The sequence below is a fragment of the Phascolarctos cinereus genome, unplaced genomic scaffold (genome assembly GCF_003287225.1).
Source record: "Phascolarctos cinereus isolate Bilbo 61053 unplaced genomic scaffold, phaCin_HiC Scaffold_2;HRSCAF=192, whole genome shotgun sequence".
Classification (NCBI taxonomy): domain Eukaryota; kingdom Metazoa; phylum Chordata; class Mammalia; order Diprotodontia; family Phascolarctidae; genus Phascolarctos; species Phascolarctos cinereus.
The window spans coordinates 243,655,526-243,674,729 of NW_027555625.1; the positions used below are offsets into that span (position 1 = coordinate 243,655,526).

At 38.7% G+C, this 19,204-nt stretch overlaps 1 protein-coding gene across 1 annotated transcript in view; it reads left to right on the forward strand.

Annotated features, from left to right (window-relative positions):
- Nucleotides 1-19,204, forward strand: part of PHACTR3 (phosphatase and actin regulator 3) — a 301,575-nt gene that overhangs the window by 211,802 nt on the left and 70,569 nt on the right. Inside the window, 4 exon segments of the mRNA XM_020981478.2 lie at nucleotides 240-446; nucleotides 6,279-6,446; nucleotides 6,449-6,542; nucleotides 8,179-8,426. Coding sequence (XP_020837137.1) covers nucleotides 240-446; nucleotides 6,279-6,446; nucleotides 6,449-6,542; nucleotides 8,179-8,426 — 717 coding nt within the window.

Consider the following 19,204-nt stretch of genomic DNA (forward strand, 5'->3'; position numbering starts at 1 on the left):
AGTCAGCATGAGTTGTTTGGCTTCTCCCTGCTTTGGAGTTTCTTTGGTATATAATTTGTTGTTGTTGGTTTTTTTTTTTTCAAAAACAAAATGGTGGCTAGTTCTCCCTTCTACCTGTTTAAATGTTGTGGTCCTGTCTCTGTCATAAACTTCTCTCATTTTCTTTTTCTAGTCATACTTGGTTTTGTAATAATAAACTGGATGCTTTCATGAATCCTATCTTTTCTTCCCTTGACTAGCCAAGCTGCCTTCACCATCTAGTGAAGAATTAGAGGATGTCAGCCTGTCCTCTGTGGAAGAGTCTGCCCAAGCTTTACCTATTTCTGAATCCACAGACTCCCCCCATAAACACATGGAGAGAAACCCAGCCCAGCTCCCCAGCCCCCCTCGGCTTCCAGTCCCACCACCGAAGTCAGTCTCCACTAAAACAAATAAAAATGTAACAGGTTAGTTTTTCATTCTCTATTTTTCATCTTCTATTCATCCCCCTAAGTGGGAAGGGAATTAGAGGGAAAAGGAAAGGGATGGTGAGCTCTTACAGCATGTGTGTGCTGATGCTAACCAAAGGAATCATTTCCATAATTTCTCATTTTTAACGGAAATTTTGTGTTAGGACGTTTGTTTTTAGTCAAAAGGTCAGAAAGAAGTTGAGGGAGTGGGAGGGGGTTCTTACTATAAAAAAATTAGAACCTTGCACTTAGTAGACCCTTAAATGTTTTTGAATTGAATTGAATATAATTACTTTGATTCAATTCAATGCAACAAATATTAAGTGACTGCAATGAAGAATTATGCTATACCTTGGCAATATAAAGACAAAAATGAAACAGAACTTGCCTTCAAAGATCTTACCTTGGTGGGGAATTCAATATACACACAGATTGATAAAATACCAAAGCCAGATGTAGTATGAAATATCCAGGGATTTGCCTGGGTGCCACCTACAGGGACTAGAGCAAAGTTCATTTCCTTCCCACCCACTCCAAGAATTCTGGCTACCTGCTTCCTCTCTCTCCTCCCCACACTCCACCTACTGCTATCAGGATCCACTCTCAGGGCTTAAGGATAGGAATTGGAACATCAGGGACTGGCCTTGAAACACTGCCTGACCTGTTAATATGTCATTAAGGATCTTGGACAAAGGTGCACATAACAGCTGCTGTACCCTCTCCGCACCCAGTCCCTAGCCTTCTTTGCTCTCCTTTTCCATGGTGTCCTTTAGAACCTTCCTCTATTTTTTTTTTTAAAAGTCTGTCATCCTATATCTCTCACATCTCTTCCATTTTCTTATGCTTTCTGAAGTCTAGTTTTCTGCTGAAGATATCATGTCTCTTGGCACCCTTTCCAAGACTGGATGTTCCTCTGTCATTGTTGACACACAAGGCTAGGAGAAGAACTTGGCATAACCCTTGTTTCCCACTGCTACTTTCACACCCTCCCTCTGCCACCAAACATCTCCTCAGTCTTTTAGAATTTACCCCATCCTGTCCAGATTCTCGATGCTGTCTTCTATAGATCTCCAGGTCATGCTTTCTCTTTCTCTCCACTAAGCCTGGGCCTGCCTTATCATCTCCTTCTCTGTCCTTTCTTTCTCCTTTGAAGATTCTGCCTTTCCAGTTTCTCCTCCCCTTCAACTTTCTTCATCACTGTTCTCCAGTCTGCTTCCTTCATAAATGTATCTTAAACCAGTGGTGTCAAACTGAGATAGAAATGGAGATCCTACAGGCTGCAGATTGATTTAGTTTTTAAATATGTCATCTATATTTTATTGTATTTTTATTTATTTTGCTAAATATTTCCCAGGCTGGCCAGCATGTTTGACACCTTGTATTTAGTATCTGTCTTAGGCCACTCCAATTCCCTATATCCCTACCTTGCCATTACTCAATGGAAATTGCTCCAGGTCTTAGAATCCTTAGTTATAGTTCTAGTAAACATATGACAACTTGAGGAAGTGTGGAGGCTGTCTTTGATTCTAGTGTCAGAGGCCTTTCCTTTGTTAAAACTAAAAGATTAACTGTTTAGGTCAAATTAAAATGTGCCTGATCAAAACCATGTGCCTCTATAAACTCAGTGAAAACTGGGTCATCAATTAAAGAAAGAAAGAAGGCTACTATAATAAAAATATTTGTATGTAACCTCTTTGTATCTCTCTGGTTTTTTCATGCATTATTAGACTGATAGAGAACATAGACAGATTAAAAGGTAAATTGCTAAAACTTCATTTTTTTTTTCCTTTCTGAGTCTCTGGGAGCAAAGAATCTGTTCATTATTGATATGAAATATTCCTTAGAGTTACCTCTCTTTGAACAGGGATAATAATGTTCAGACTTGCAATTTCATCAGCATGTGCAAATCTTTCAGTGATACCAATAGGCAAATCGTCCATGATTTGAGATTCTAGAGAGTTTTCTGTGTAACTAAAGACTTACCTATGGACACCCAGCTAATATGAGGCAGAGGTAGGATTTGAACCCATGTCTTCTTGGCTTTAAGACTCACCTTCTTACTACCAAGCTACATTGTCATAAAATTTTGTTTGAAATATGCTTTTTCGGTACTTCAGTTTCTACAATTTTATATCTGTGCCTGATCCTTTCACTGATGTAAATCCTTAGTAGGTTACGTAATAAGTTTCTATGGCTGAAAAAAAATTACTTGCCATCTGGTAATGAGCATCTCCAATGAACGTGGCCATCAGGCGGCAGATTTACTGTGGCCCCTCGGGCTCAAACTCAAAATATTTTTAGTTCATTAGGACCTTCTAGAACTTGTATTCTACTGTTAGAGCTTTTGAAAAGCCAGAATTAGCTTGATCTCCTTCTCCTATGCCACAATGAGATAACAGAGTAGGATTTTGGTATGTATGTGGGGGGGGCAGAAACCATGTATATATATATATATATATATATATATATATATATATATATATATATATATATATATATATATATATATACGTATATATATATGTGTATATATATGTATATATATACATATATGTATATACATGAGGAGGAGAGTATAGTTATTAGGAGAGTATATGTTACTGAAGCATCTTAATTTTTGGCTTAGTAACATAGATTTTTTACCCTTGCATAGGCTTGGAAAAATGAGGTTTTATTGTCCAACACTTTTCTTTCCTTAATAAAAGAAAGTCAGGTGAGACAAACATGAAACATACAAAGCATACTTCTGGTGGATAAAAATCTTTCTTATCTTAAAAACCTCTCAGTCAGTATCTCATCCCCCGCACCCCCCCCCCCCCCGCAACTTTGAAATTCATTCCTTTCGCTGTTCTTGAAAAACAAAGGAAGGTGTGTTTGCTTCAGTAGCTCAACACTAGATGGCACCAATAGGGAAAAAATCACCTTACTCATAACAGATTTTCATCACTAACCTCCACTGACATTATGAACAAAAAGCTTTATTTATGAAAACCTTAATTGGTCACGAAGCTGTGCTAAGTGCCAGACAATGATAATCATACAGAGCAACATTAACCAAAGATGTCTGTGCCATCCGTGTCTTTTGTAACCTTTCAATAGGAGGGTTATGACCATATTCCCATACTGTACACTGACTAAGGGGTGCTTCACAGGATTGAAGGTTGATCATGGGATTGCAGGTTAAGACTTCGTTGTTGTTCAGTCATTTTCAGTCGTGTCTGTCTCTTCGTGACCCCATCTGGGGTTTTCTTGGCAAAGATACTGGAGTGTTTGCCATTTCCTTTTCTAGCTCATTTTATAGCACTCTATCCATTGTACCACCTAGCTTCCCTTCTGTCATGTTAACCGATCTGATAGGTGTGAAGTTGTTTTAATTTACACTTCTCTAATCAGCAGTGATTTAGAACATTTTTTCATGTGACTGTTAATAGCTTTGATTTTTTTCTTCTGAAAACTGTATGTTCATATCCTTTGACTACTTATCAACTGGGGAATGTTCAAGCCAGGTTTTGAATAAAGTCTTCAAACTACTGATACAGTGAGTGTTCCTGATCACAATACAGTGGCCACACTGGGCTTCTAATATGTGTTCAATAGCTTTTTTGTACTAGAACTACTCTTTTCTGTTGTATCTGGGAATGGGAGAAAGAGGAAAAGGGAAAGGGCATGTAAGGAATGCAAAATAGGATTATATATTTAGAACTACAAGGGAACTCAGAGTTCACTTAGCTAGTCCAACCTCTTCATTCTACAGATGGAGAAACTGAGACCCAGAGTGGTCAAGTGGTTATGCTAAGGTCACTCAACTAATGAATAGCAGATCCAGGATTCAGCCCAGGTCTTCTGATTTCTGATCAAATACTCTCTCCACTATATAGACAAGTTCTCATGTGGACAAATTCATTGTTTTATGCAAAAAATGTCACTATTTACATACCTAAAGGTATTTTTCTAAAGTCAAAAATACCGTAATATCCATGGTAAGGATTGTATCACAGGTGCTTTATTCTCCACATGGCTTTCAAAATGACTTTTCTAAAGAACCATGTCACTACAGTGTAATGGCAGGTTGCCTTTGCTAACTTTAATGCCCCCCTGTTACATCTAAGATCCAAATATAAACTCCTCTATTTAAAGCCCTTTACAATTTGACCCCAACCTCCTTTTCTAGCCTACTACATATTTTCATCCGCTCTACAGTCCAGGCAACCTAGTTTTCTTTTACTTATACAATGACAGTCTCTCTCCCATCTCTGTACTAGTTGTCCATGTCTGGAACGTATGTATCCTCTACTCCACTCCATATGCCAGAGTTCCTATTTTCCTTCAAGATTCAGTTTGGTTGCCACTTTCAACATGAAGCCATTTTTTTAATCCCTCAAATGTTAATGTTAATGCATCCTTCCTCCTCCTTTCCTTGTATTTATTGTATATATACTTAAACATGTATGTGTTATTTCTTCCAACAGAGTATATGTTTCTTGAAGGTGATGGGTTGGGTTTTTTTTTAACCATCCACTACTTTGTAATAGTAGGCACTTAATATATAAATGCTTGTTGATTGATTTATGGTAACCTTCAAAGAAATAGACAATTCCCAAGTTGCCTGATCCAAGATGAAAAATACTACCTTTATTTTTATAACTATTTTTATTTGAAAATAATTCCAAGACACTTTTAACACTGGATGAAGTAGAATGGAGCTGCTGCCGTAGCTAATGATGTTCCTTTCGTTGAGGTTTGTGGTCAGGTCTAGGTGTCCTTGTTTCTTGGGTCCTGGATTGGCCACAGTGTCAGGTTTCCCAGCAGAGAGTGACCGGTTAAGGACTGTGAAGTTGCCAATTGCTCAGCCCATTTGGACCAAACCATCAGTGTTTTGTTTCCTTGCTTGGGATCCTTGAAGGCAGGCTTCTTTTTCATTTTTCATCTTAGGCTTGTGGTTTGGTTTGATTTTTCTTTTTTTTTTCATTGAAATATGAGATCTCTTCAAGAAATTGGTTTTCTCTCCCCCCCCCTTCCCTTTTTTGTCCGTGCAAGGTGACAGATTTTTCCTGTTCTACCTTCCCTCTTTCACCCTCTGGGGAGATTCATTGAGGAATTTTAATGAAGTCTTTGCTCTGGGCCTTGGCAGATGTCTTGGCTGGGGAAGTTACTCTCCAGAATAAATGCTCCTGGAAGGAGCACTTCTAAGCTTAAAGACTGTTTTAAGAAAGAACAGAGGGGGAAGAAGAGATGAAGAAGAAATAAAGGGTTGTCTTAGAGAAAATGAATAAATCCCAGGATGGAGAATGATGGCAAGGAAATATGACAGGGCAAGAAAAATACTCTCTCTCTCTCTCTCTCTCTCTCTCTCTCTTCTCTCTCTCTCTCTCTCTCTCTCTCTCTCTCTCTTTCTCTCTTTTTTCTGATTACTGTTTTTATTTGACCTAACTCAGTGATTGCATTGTTATAGGAACTCCAGGTGAGGAAGCTGCCTCTATGAATCCAGATTAGCACCTACTCTGCATTTCATGTCCTAGACAGCTTCCTAGGGGTACTGAGAGGTTATGTGACCTGCTCAGAATCACAGAAAGCATCTGTCAGATACGAGACATGAACTTATATCTTCCTGACTCTATGTCCAACTCCCTAGGCAGTATGCCATGCTTCCCCTTCTGATTGCCTTGGCTGGACAGACTATGAATTTGCTACTCCATACTTTAGGGCTTTAAAGCAGAAAGGGGTAGCTGCTGACGTTTCACTCCTGAGTTTGAGTGTCCCCTACTGTACACCCCCCAAAACAGCAGGCCTTGCATGCTGGCTATGTGTTTCTGTTTGCCTCTTTTGCAGCAGAGAGTGAACCAGATGAAGTCCCAGTGAAATCCCCTCCTGCCACAATCTTGAAGAATTACGCTGTTGTTGGTTCCTCCCAAATCTCAGGACAAGCTACCCTCTTCCAAGCATCTGGCCAGAAAGCTTCTGAACCTCCTCTTAGAGGACAGCATTCCACACCCACAGGGTCCCTCATCTTGCTGCTGTCCATAGGCCCCTGCCTCCTAGCAGAGTCATCGAGGAACTCCACCGAGCTCTGGCAACTAAACACCGTCAGGATAGGTAATGAGGTTTCAATTCACCATGAGTTTTTGGGGGGATACTTCCAAAAAGTCCCTTGCAAAAAGATCAGGGTGCTCAAGGAGTTTCCTTAATATGTTTGATGGTGGACCAATGCTCCTTATGAATTATTCGTGAGTACCAAGGGGGGGAAATACTAAAAAGAATTCGTATCTACCTTAAGCTATATCTTCAAAGAAATAAAGGCCTGCTCTAGAAAAAAATTATAGATAAACTTGTTTTTCTAATGTGATTCATTACTCATAATAGAGAGATAATAAGGGAAACACATATGATGGTAAATATGTGTTATGGGAGAACAGGGATTATAAACCTTTGCTGATGCATAGCAATTTTCACAGCAAACTATGTAAAAATAATACAGCTCGTGTCAAATAGTTGGCTGAGAGCTGCACGCTTATAAGAAAGCTTAATTCAAAAATCATCTGAGGAAGACTTGAAGTATATAAATGGATGTAGTTTACTTGGATTGGGTAAAGAGCGAATGTTTCCTAGGCAATTTGGCTCTCAGACCAAGGATTCGATCTGGCTCTCCACTAGCTAAGAAAAAAGGGACATCAAAGAAAGGGAAAATGATTACAAATATCATCAAGAGCCATGGGCAGGGACTGGGTAGGGAAGAGAAAACCAAGGACCGCGTATGTACATATGCTAACGTCTAGAGAACTTAGAAGTAAAGTAACATAGATGGGCTACGGGGGCATATGCTGAGGAATTAGGGTCAGCAAGCACCAGTTGTGTTTAGGGCATGTCTCAAACAGTATGTAATACCCCAATGGGAACAACAAAATTGAAATAGGCTTGGGGTGCCCTGACCCACTCCTGTGGAGTCAATTGTACAGAGAGGGACAGGAAGAGTGACTTGACCTGAGATATCAATAGTGAAGAGAACTCCAAAGTGAGTAAAATCCTTTTACCAATCTTCTATCCAATGTGAATGTTAGAGAGTTGCCCAGATCTCTAGAAGACTAAATGATTTGCCAAAGTTACACAGCCAGTATGGACTGGAGGCAGGACTTGGTCCAGGTCTTCCAGGCTTTGAGGCTGGTTCTCAATCCACTATACCAACATGGCAAGTATTTACATCAGAAAGTGCTCTGTGTTAACCTGGTCTCTTCAGGGAGGGGAGATCATCAGAGCTAACAAAGAAGATCTTACTTCTTGATACTCTAAGGACATTTTGTCAGTTGAAGAAACCTAATAAAGTTCCTTTTAAGTCCTCATTGAACTTTTTTTTCTGTGCCTGGATTTATTAGAATTATAATTTTATATGCCAGGCTTAAAAAAATGCAAACCATGCTGAACTGTTTAAGGTTGATACAGAAGAGCATCAAATAGATACATCTCAAATACACATAAATTTAAGATATCTGTTTGCTGTTCATCAGATAGATGCATCAATCATTGAACTCTAACCCTGCATTCTCCTGGTCAGATTGAGATGTGATCCAATTCCATCAAAAGACAAGAATATAAATGCAATGGGCTCCTTTCTCTACTTCCCTTCCCACATTTGTGGCCAGATTTCAGTTTGGATACTGCTGCTCCACAGTTTGGTTTCTATTGTGAATTAAAAGCTTTGGGTTAGGATATAACTTGAGCTATCTTCCAACCTTAGCTTTCAAGGAAGAGAGAGTAAAGGGTCGCCAAAGAAGCGAGTGGATGTGCGTCCATCCAGGACTTCCAGTATTGAACGAAGCAAAGAGAAAGAGAACGTACTGAGCTGTGATGGGGGTTCAGAGAACAAACGGAACTCAGTTAAAGAATCTGATGAAAACAAAGAAAATATGATCATGAATTCAGAATTCAAGGACGATACACTTTTATATCAGGATGAAGAAGCTTTGAACGATTCTATTATCTCTGGTAAGAAAACAATGCATATTTGCACTGGTTTATCTTTCAAAGGATATCTTACATTTTATGGGGGAGGATAGAGAGGGGAAGGATAGGATACAAAGAGAAAGCAGGGCAAAAATTAGGACTTCTTTCTATGAAAGCTGAGGAAGTTATGTTTAAAAACTATGAAGTCATGGAGATTAAAGATACGATGTATTCATTTACAAATATAGGAAGAAAGATTAGAACTAGGGCAGAGAAGTGGCACTTTAAAAATGGTTTTAGGAGGAATGAAAGTAGTTTTAGTACAAAAATAAAAGCAGATGATAAGCTTATGGAGCTCATTATTATAAGGTAGTGTACTGTAGACTGTCTGGAAAAGGATTTAGATGAAATCAGAAATCCCCTCTATAACATTCCTGACAACCCCTGCTGGAAGAGAGGAAGAGCAGTGTGGTATGGTGGGTGCAAGGAAACTGGCATTGGAATGCAGTGGGTCCCAGCTCTTCTATGTACAATGTGTGCCACCTTGGGCAAGCACTAAATCTTTCTGGGCTCCAGTTTCCTTATTTACTCCATTTCCTCACTACAAAATGAGGAAACTGTGAGCCAATGGGGATTTGTCACTATCTCTCTTGAAATGTGATACTCATAACTTTATCTACTATTTCAAATACATTTTGACCAATGGAATATAGACAGGTTGGTATGTTCCTTGATCTAGATACTACATTTCCATTTATTCAGCCAAAGATCAAAATTCACTTTTGTTGGAAACCACTTAGTACACACTTAGTCACACTCTTAGCTCATATTAACTGGTGGGCAGATGCCCAGATTATTATTGTTTTGTGTAAGTCACTATTAAAGCTGACCTACAAAAAAAGAAAAGGATTTAGCTAATTTATGTATGATAGGTTCATAACTGATAATTGAAAAAAGCTAAGATGGTTGGGGGATAAGCATATCCCTAACCATTTGAGGGTTAACAATGACCTTTGCCCTCCGAAAAAACATTTCTTGGTACCCCTGTCATGAAAAAAAAATGATATTCCCTTGATTATACCATGGGTCTGACCCAGGGTGGGGAAGTTGGGGGGGGGATATTTCTTATATTATGTGTTGGGTGGTTGGTACATTTAGAGGAGAGGGAGAGTATAAAATTGTTCCTGGATGTCACTGAATCTGCTCATGCCTATCCATTTGTGATGGAGGGCTGCTGAGAAAATATCTTTCAAAAGAATAGACTGTTAACAGTAACTTGGTCATCAAGACTTTGGGCCATTTTTACTCACAGTCTAATGGAAATAGCCCTGCGTAGGAGAAAGTGTTTTAATTCTGCATTGGTGTAAGATACTGTACAATTCACCTACCTTCTCTGGGCCTCAGTTTTTCCAACTTCTTGCTAACTTCCATCATTCTCTTGCTGACTTGCTAACTTTCACTAGAGAAAAGAAATTAATAATAAATGTATAAAGACTTCAGAAGTTTGTAAACTCAAACCATCATTATTATATTTTATAGGCATCTAGGTTATGTAGTAGGCAGGTAGGTGGCATAGTGGATAAAGCACTAGACTTAGAGTTAAGAAGACTTGAGTTTGAATCCAGCCACAGACACTTACTGACGTGTGATCTTGGACAAGTTGCTTAACTTCTCTCAGCCTCAGTTTCCTCATCTGTAAAATGAAAGTGATAATAGCACAGGGTTGTTGTAAGGATTGCATGAGTTAACATATGTACTACCTGCAAGCATTGTATAAGTGCAATGTTAAAATATTATGAGCAGAATAATTCAAGATACAATAAGATTCATTGTATAAAAAAAGGAATCAAGGTGCTCTGATGTTTTTAGGAGCTTCATATATTATAAATATGAGTTACCCTGTAAACTCACCTTGAACTCCAGTGATATGTTACTTTTCTCATCTATCATAATGCTTTAATTAGGGCATGTGCCAACATAAACAGTGAATAAATATCAGCTAATGGCAATTTCTAAGAATGAGACACCTTGTTTTGAAAGCATTGCCTTAGGGCTGGGGCAAACTTGTAAACCTATTTTTAATAACATTGTGTTGATAGACAGTAGCAAATACCATCTTATGTGGGTTTGAGGAGGTGAGTAGATTATTAAGATAATTAACTACTTTCTACTGAGTATTGGAGAATCTGGTTCTGGTTTTTACTTGGTTAATTTATAAAATCTCTATGATTTTGAGGTGCAAAACTACTAATAGGATAAATCAATGGATTGATGCATTTTCCAGGCACATTGGACTCTCATGTGCAAATGTATAAGTGTGCACATGCACACACCTACAAGAAGCTCCTGGTTGTTTCACATGCTGTCAATCAGAATGCTCTATTAGCCACACCTTTTCTATACTGTTGTTATCTAAATCTATTTTGATGACCTTGAGGCATTGCATGGTTCTGAAGTAGCTTCTGAATCTTTAAAGAAAAATCAAATTATATTCAATGGCATTTCAGGGTTAAGTGTTTCTTATTTTATTCAAATTATTTGAAAATGGATTATCCATACACACACATTAATTATCAAATAGGTAGGAGGATAAGTAGGGAGATAGGTGGATAGATAGATCATTAGACTGAACATTTATCAAGCATTTATTGTGGTGCCAGGAGAAGCTGCTAGATCGCTCAGTGGATAAAGCACTGGACCTGGAGTCAAAAAGAACTGAATTCCAATCCAGCCTTAGACACTTACTAGCTATATGACCCTGGGCGAGTCACCTAAACTCTGTTTTCCTTAATCCACTGGAGAAGGAAATGGCAAACTACTCCAGTATATTTGTCAAGAAAACCCCATGAACAGTATTGGCATGATATTGTCTATGGAGGGGTCACAAAGAGTTGGACACAACTGAACGACTAAACAACAATATGGTGCCAGAAACTGATCTTAGCACTAGGAATACAAATACAACAAAAAGACAGTTCCTGCCCTCAAGGAGCTTACATTGTAACAGAGAAAGACAAGGAATAAAGGGAAGTTGAAAAGTAGTGGTTGGGGGAGTATGGGGCAAGATGGAGAAGTAGTTCAGAGTGTCAGAGATTGAGCTAGGTTTGAAATGACCATAGTAGCTGCGATGGGCACTTTCTTAAATGGAGGTTCTGAGGACAAATTCATCAACTGAAAGAACCCACAGAGGTGGAAGCACTGCCAGCATAAGAAAGATGCCAAAGTGGTGATTGAGAAGTAGTCCAGAGAGTCATGGGCAGAGCTGGGTCTAAAATGAGCATGGCTAGCATGGGTACTGCCTAAAAATGGAGGTTCCACTGATTTTCTGGCTAACAGAAATTATTCTCTAAACATGTACTCACCTTCTTCAGATACCATGTGAACCTTACAAAATAAGACATTAGGAAGATTTGATCTTTCATGACAGTGCAGATAGTCTCATTATTTTGATGTTTTAATATTCAAACTAAAATATTTCATCAATACAAAAAACAAACAAAAGTATCCTGGAGTTGTTCCTTCATTTTAACCTCTCCAGTCTTGATCTCAGCTCAAAAAAACTCCTGATCTTATTCCATCATTTTTGGCCTTTATCCATACCATATTCTATATTTGGAACATCCTCTAATCTTCTACCACACATGCACACAACTGCAAACTTTACTTATTGACATATTTTCCCTCCTTTAAGGCTTATCTCAGGGTCTGTCTCCACCATGAAGCCTTCCCTGATCTCTCCAGTGGCAATCCTTCCCTTTTAGAGAGGCCACTTGTGATAGAAAGAGCACAGGATTTATTTGTAGTCAGAAAATCTGAGTTCAAATCCTAGACCTGCCATTTATTATGTGACTGTGGATAAATCACCTAACTTTTTTGGGCCTCATTTTCTTATCTGCAGAACAAAGAGTTGGGTAAGATGATTTGTAAAATTCTTTCCAGCTCTAAATCCTATGATCATACCACTTGGACCTCTTGGAGTACTTAATCATTTTTTAATACATATTTGTGAACAAGTCCTATTATATCACAAGCTCTTTGAGGGCAAGACTATATTATCTTTTATCTTTTTATTCATGGTTCCTGGCAAATTTCCTTGCATACAGTAGATCCTTAATAAATGATGAATTATTGAGTTCAGTCATTCATCCTAGCCTGAACTATAGAATCTATTGCTTACAGAACTTCCAGAGGAATATTTAATCCATTAAGCAAAAATACATTTTCACAAGTTTTAAAACTGCTTTATCAAACTCTATATCTATATGAACACTTAATCAATAATCATATGAGATAATTAGTCATGAAAGCAGGCCAGAGGGGCTTCTGGTATACCAACATTTTTCAGCCATCATTTTTCAGTCTTGTTCAACTCTTCATGAATCCTATTTGGAGTTTTCTTAGCAAAGATAATGGAGTGGTTTGCCATTTCCTTCTCCAGCTCATTTTGTAGATGAGGAACTAAGGCAAACAGGGTTAAGAGTCTTACCCAGGGTTACCCTAGTAAGTGTCTGAGGCCAGATTTGAACCCAGAAAGATGAGTCTTCCTGACTCCAAGCCTGGCACTCTATCCATTGCACCACCTAGCTGTTGCATATGTAATATACAATGTTATTTACACATTAAGTTATCTACACAGTGTGTATAAATAATACTGTAATTGATACTTTTTCACTCATTTAAGCTGTCACTCCTTCCCAAGGGCCAACCTCACCAATTATTCCATATCTATGAAGTTCTGTTGTTCAGTAATAGGGCAGTGGATGGACATGACAATAAGATGCTTGAGTTCAGTGACTATCATGAAACAGCTGACAATAAAACACATTTGGATAGGAACAGAGCAGACATCCTTTTACTTATGAGCAGAGTCCAACACAACAAGCTTTTTAAAGGATTCTGCCATTTGATTTTGTCCAGCCTTTTTTGTCTGATCTGTACTGTTCCTGCTAAATGAGTAGGACGTGAATTCTCATAACCTGAGTAATTAATATAACGGGAGCTGCAGTGTCCCTGCAGCCTAGACAAAAGGAGGATTGTTCTGTTCATGAAAGAGAAATCAATATGTTTACATAATTAGATGTGGTTTTCCTTGCACAGTCAGTAGAGAACAAGAACAAGACTGGTTAAACAATTGTACAGGGCAGTGTTCTACAAGACATACTGAAGGAGCCCTTTGTGTTGGAAGAGAAATATTAAGATGAGAATGTCTAGTAATTGCTCCTTCTGAGTTCTTGGCATCTGCTGGTAGATTCCAGGAGCATAGATAAAATCAAGGGTAAATTTCATGTCATCAGGCAATTCAGTTGCTTGTCAGCCAGCCCTCGAGACTGTAACATGTCTACTTTTCCTTTAGGAAACATGACTTATTTTCTGTCCTCAGTTCATGACAGAATAGGACAGAAGAAAGATGATGATAATATAATTATGATATTGTTTTCATTTGTCCTAACAAGTGATTTTATCTGTGTGGTGAGCTTCCTAATACAGAAACTCCCTCCAATGATGCAGATTGGCAACTCCTTTCTAACTTGAAGCCTTAGAAGGTGGAGTGGGAGCACTGAGCCTTACCTGGAGTGGCATAGCCAGACTTGCGCCTGGGTCTTCGTGAATCCAAAGTCAGTTTTTTCTTCAAGACACAATGCTTCCTCTTATCACACCACACAGCATATAGCACAACACATAACAAAAATAACATGTATTACATATAATGAAACACAAAATATATAACAGCCTATAGCATAAAGCATGTTATGCATCATACAACATGCAACAACATATATCAACACACAATGATGTATGACATGAACTAATTAATCCCACATGCCAGTAGAACACAAGCCCTGGCAGGTCTTACCAAGATACATACATACATGCATACATCCATCCATACGTACATACATGTGTGTGTATGTGTGTATGTACATACACATATCTATTGTCCAAGGATCAGCATAATTAAGTTCAAAGGTTCATCAAAGATAGTTCAATGACCACGTAATAAGTCATTTCAGTCATTCCAACTCATGAAATCAAACCATCTACTAAGACAGGGAGGGGTTTGATCTCTGTTGATAAGGCACACCTGTATTGATGAAATAAAATACCTTGGAGAATATGTCAATCATCAATCAACCAATCAATAAACAGCTTTTTGTGCTCAGTGCTGGGCATACAAATACAAAAAAAATAGATAATCCTTGTCCTCAAGAAGCTTACATTCTACTGAGAGCATAGAGATCATGGCATGGTCACAGATAAAGGAAGACAGGATATAGCCAAAATAAAAATAACAAAGTGATTTTAGGGGAAAACTATAATGACTGAGGAGTTTATAAAAACCTTTTGAAAAAGGTAGCCATCGAGCTGAGCCTTCAGGATTCCAGAGGCAAAGGTGAGGAGGAGTAGAATTCCAGACTTGAGGCATACAGGCAGCAGATGGAATGTCTTGTACAAATAACAGCAATCAGGTCAGTCTTGCAGGTGAGGGAACTGATGTAAACAGGATGGAAAGATAGGCCTATGAAGAGTGAATGCCAAATAGAGAAATTTGTAATTTATCTTTAAGGCAATAGGGGGTCACTGAAGCTTTTTAATTAGGGAAGTAACATAATTGGATCATATTAGGAACATGTGTATATCTAATGTGAGAGGCAACATGGCACAGTGAATACAGGGGAAGACCTGGGTTTATATCCCTCTTCTGAATATAACCTTGGGCAAGTGACTTTACTTTCCAGTACCTTAAAGTAGCTCTTTAAGACTGTATGTAAACGAACAAACAAAAATTCCAGGATGGTATGTTACTGACAAGCTACTGATTTGTGTATAAAATGTTTTCACACTGGGAGTTCCCTATGTCCAGTGAAATCACAGCTCTAGAATCTCCCATCCCCTAAAAAAATGCATGTGTGTATGTATTTTTGAACTCAGCATATGTACAAGGCATTTAGTAATATAGGTAAAGTTTAAACCTTAATTGTAACATAATTTTTTGTTAAAAGGGATGAATTAATGAATGAATGAATCAAGCATTTATTATGTGCAAAGCACTGTGCTAAGTGCTGGGGGATACAGATAGAAGGGTAAGACAATTCCTACTCTCATGGATCTCTTATTCTAATGGAGGAGACTGCATATATGGAAAGTTTCAACTTCAAGTCAGATGAGAAGGTCCCATGGTCCTTAGGGTACAATGGCAAAGCAGATGTTAATGCCTTTTTCGCTGGTAAAATGATATCCGTTTCTAATGTTAAACCATTTGACAAAACTTTCTGTTCTGGGACTTCAGCAGCTGTGGCTATAACAAGAGCAGTTGCCAGGCTGCATCTCCACAGGGGTTGCTTCCCAGGACAGTGGGCACTGGGCTGAAAACATAGCTTTTCCCAAGATTCTTGGGATACTGGGCTGTCTTCAAATCAGGATCTTAGGGGAGGTGGTGGTGCCCAGAACCTACTGCCTCTTGTCTCTCAGGGCACCTTGCTACTTCCACTAAGCAGTCTTACCTGCCCTGTGTGTGGGAGTTGGTTGGCAGTTGGTAGGGGACACCTAGCCCCTTCTCCACTAGAGTGCCTTCCTGGATGATAGCTGTGAGGGCTGGGCTGGAAGCAGGACTAGTGATGTGAGATGGCTCTCTAATTTCTAATTCTGACCCTAATTCTAAGGGGGAGAGATATAGGAGAAAATTTAGGTGATATAAAAAGAGAATATATCAATAAAAATTATCTTTAAAAGTCATGATGTTAACAAAAACAACAACAACATGATGTTAAAAACAGTTGGGAAAATGTATCAGGGTATCATGAACAACATTTTATACAGGAGAGATCCATGGTAGTTGATATACATGATCACTCGAAGGAAATTTAATCATGTATTAAACAGGAAGGGTCACATAATGCAGGGTGTTGTTTGAACAGTTGATTGTACTCTTTACTTCAGCAGAGAATAAACATCCCAATTCTCTTCATCGTAGTTGGCTCTCACTTCACCCAAGAGATATATTCCTAAAAGTGTGCATGATTTGATAAATTTTCACCTTTGAAGTGAACTCTGAGACAAATTATTTAAAAGACTTATGGTGAAGATTCCTCTTGGAAGTCAGACAGTCACATGCAATTTGTTATTTGCCATTTATTACTGTAATTTTTATAAATTCTGTTTCTGTCATTATTAAGCAGCCATTTTCAGTCATGGATAACTCTTCCCCTTGGCAAAGATATGGGAGTGGCTTGTCATCTCCTTCTCCAACTCGGTTTAACGGTTGCCTGAGGCAAACAGGAGTAAGTGACTTGCCCAGGGTCACATAGCTAGAAAGTGTCTCAGGCCAGATTTGAACTCAGGAGAATAAGTCTTCCTGACTCCAGGCCTGGCACTCTATTCCCTATGTCACGTAGCTGCCCTTTTGGTCCTGTACATGAGCTTTTCTTCAAGTAGGTATTGGAATCATCTTAAAAAAAAAAAAGTTACTTTTGTTGTTGACACTAGGGGGCACTGGTAGCATTTTCCAGGAGTAAATTAATCTTAAAAGCCTGCAGTTTCATTAGGATCATAGAATTTAGAGTTGCATGAGATCTTAGACATCATGTAGTTCAACCTCTTAATTTTACAAAGTAGGAAACTGAGACCCAACATGGCTAAACTACTTCTCCAGGTAATAGTAAGTAGCAGAGCTAGGATTTGAACCCAGGTCTTTCTCAAGCTCCATTATACTTGTTTACTTGGATTCTTGCTCATCAAGTCTTCTAATGTTTATTCAATTTCCCAAGTAAGTCTTTCTACTAGGAATAGTGAGCTGACCAACTGCTGCAAATACTCTGGCCCACTTAATTATATATCTAAGTATCCACTTAAAAGTTGACTCCTGTTTAATCAATCCATTTTAGATAACTTCCTTCATCAATGTGTTTCTTAAAAAATTAAAATAAATCAGGAGAGAATAGCTTAGGGAGTCCTTAGACATCATCTAGTCCAAGGGGTTAAATGACTTTACTTCTCAGGAGATATCTAGGCAGTGTGATGGTTAGAACTCTGGGCTTGACATCAGGAAAACCTGAATTCAAATCCAGTTTCAGGCACTTCCTAGCTGTGTGACCTGAGCAAGTCATTTAACCTCTGTCTCAGTTTCTTCCATTATAAAATAAGGGTGATATTAGCATTTTTCTCATAGAACTTTTGTGAAGATCAGATATTTCTAAAGTGTTTTATGGAGTGACTGGCATATTTATGTGCTAAAATAAATACTTAGTTCCTTCCTTCCTCTGGGTCTCAGCAAAATGAAAGATTCAGCTGGAAGAAACCACACCAATTATCTAGTACAACTCCTACTATTTTGCAGAGGGGGAAACTGAGGCACACACAAAAAATGACTTGCCCGAGGTCACACAGGGAAAGGAAGAGTAGAAATCATATCCTAGGTAGTGCTACTACCAATCTGATGCATTCTTCACTATACTACATCCATACCACAATGGCAGTTACCTGCAATTTATTGCTTCCGATGATGGGTAACCAAAGCATGAATACTGAAGATAAACACAAGAGGTTTGAACAGGATGAAATAATTTGGTAGGAAAATGACTAGTCAGATTAGTTTAGTGTCACAATTTCATGCTTTCTCAGAGAACTAGGCATCTAGGTAGCACAGTGGATAGAGTACTGGACCTGGAATCAAGAAGACCTGAGTTCAAATTTGGCCTCAGGCACTTATAAGCTACTTAATTCTGGTAAAGTCATTTAACCCTCACTGTGTAAGTTTCCTCATCTGTAAAATGGGGATAAAAGCACCTACCTCTGAGGATTGTTATGAAGATAAAATGAGATGGTACTTGTAAAGCACTTATGAATGCTAGCTATTATTATTAACTGTTCCACTGTAACAGAGGAGGTGCCCTCTGCCATTACCACCACCACCACCATCATCAGTCATTTATTTCTAATGGGTATGAAAGACGCAGGGTGGGTAGGGACAGTAGACTATGGGAAATTGAACTGCTCTCTCTACCCACTGAATCTGCTTTCTCCAAGGTTACTAATGACTTCTTAATTCCCAAATCCAATGGCTGTTTTTTGGGAGGCGGGGATTTAGTCCTTATCCTCAACACCATTGACCACTTCCTCCTTTTGAACAGTCTCTTCAACCTTGTATTTCATGGCACTGTTTCTCCTAGGTCTCTTTCTATCTGCACTCCTTGATCTCCCTCCCAGGATCATTTTCCTTCTCTGACCTCTTAAGTGTTTGTATCTTCTAAAGCTCTGTACTTTGTTTCATTTTATGCTCCCCTCTTTGGTGATCTCATCATCTGCTCCCATATGTTAGAAGAATTTTTAATCTTTATACAAATAGTAAAATAGATACACAGTCAATAGACAGACATGTATTAAGTGCATGGGGTATTGTAGATAGAAATAAAAAAAGGAGACAGTCCCTGTTCTCAAGGAGTTTACAGTCTAATAGATGAAGACAGCATAGAAAAGGAAGCTGAAAAGCAGGAAGGAATGGGGGATGCCACCAAAGGGTACCCTGTGTGAGGTCATGATGGTTCTGGAGTTGAAAACCAAGCTGAACAACTGGTGTAGAATGAAGAGTTACCTGGAAAGCTCTGAACCCTCTATTAAGGAATACTGGAAGAAGTTGATCGCTTTACCACCAGACTTCTAATCAGAGGGGAGAGGAATCTGAGGGTCGTGAGATGTTGAGTATCAAAAGCTGAGACAATCTGCATGATGATTAGATTTCAAGTGATCAGTTTTTCTTGGGGAAGGCATGCTGTTCCTGGAGTCTAAGCCAAGCAGACTAGCTGATGGAAAATCCAGCCCTCATC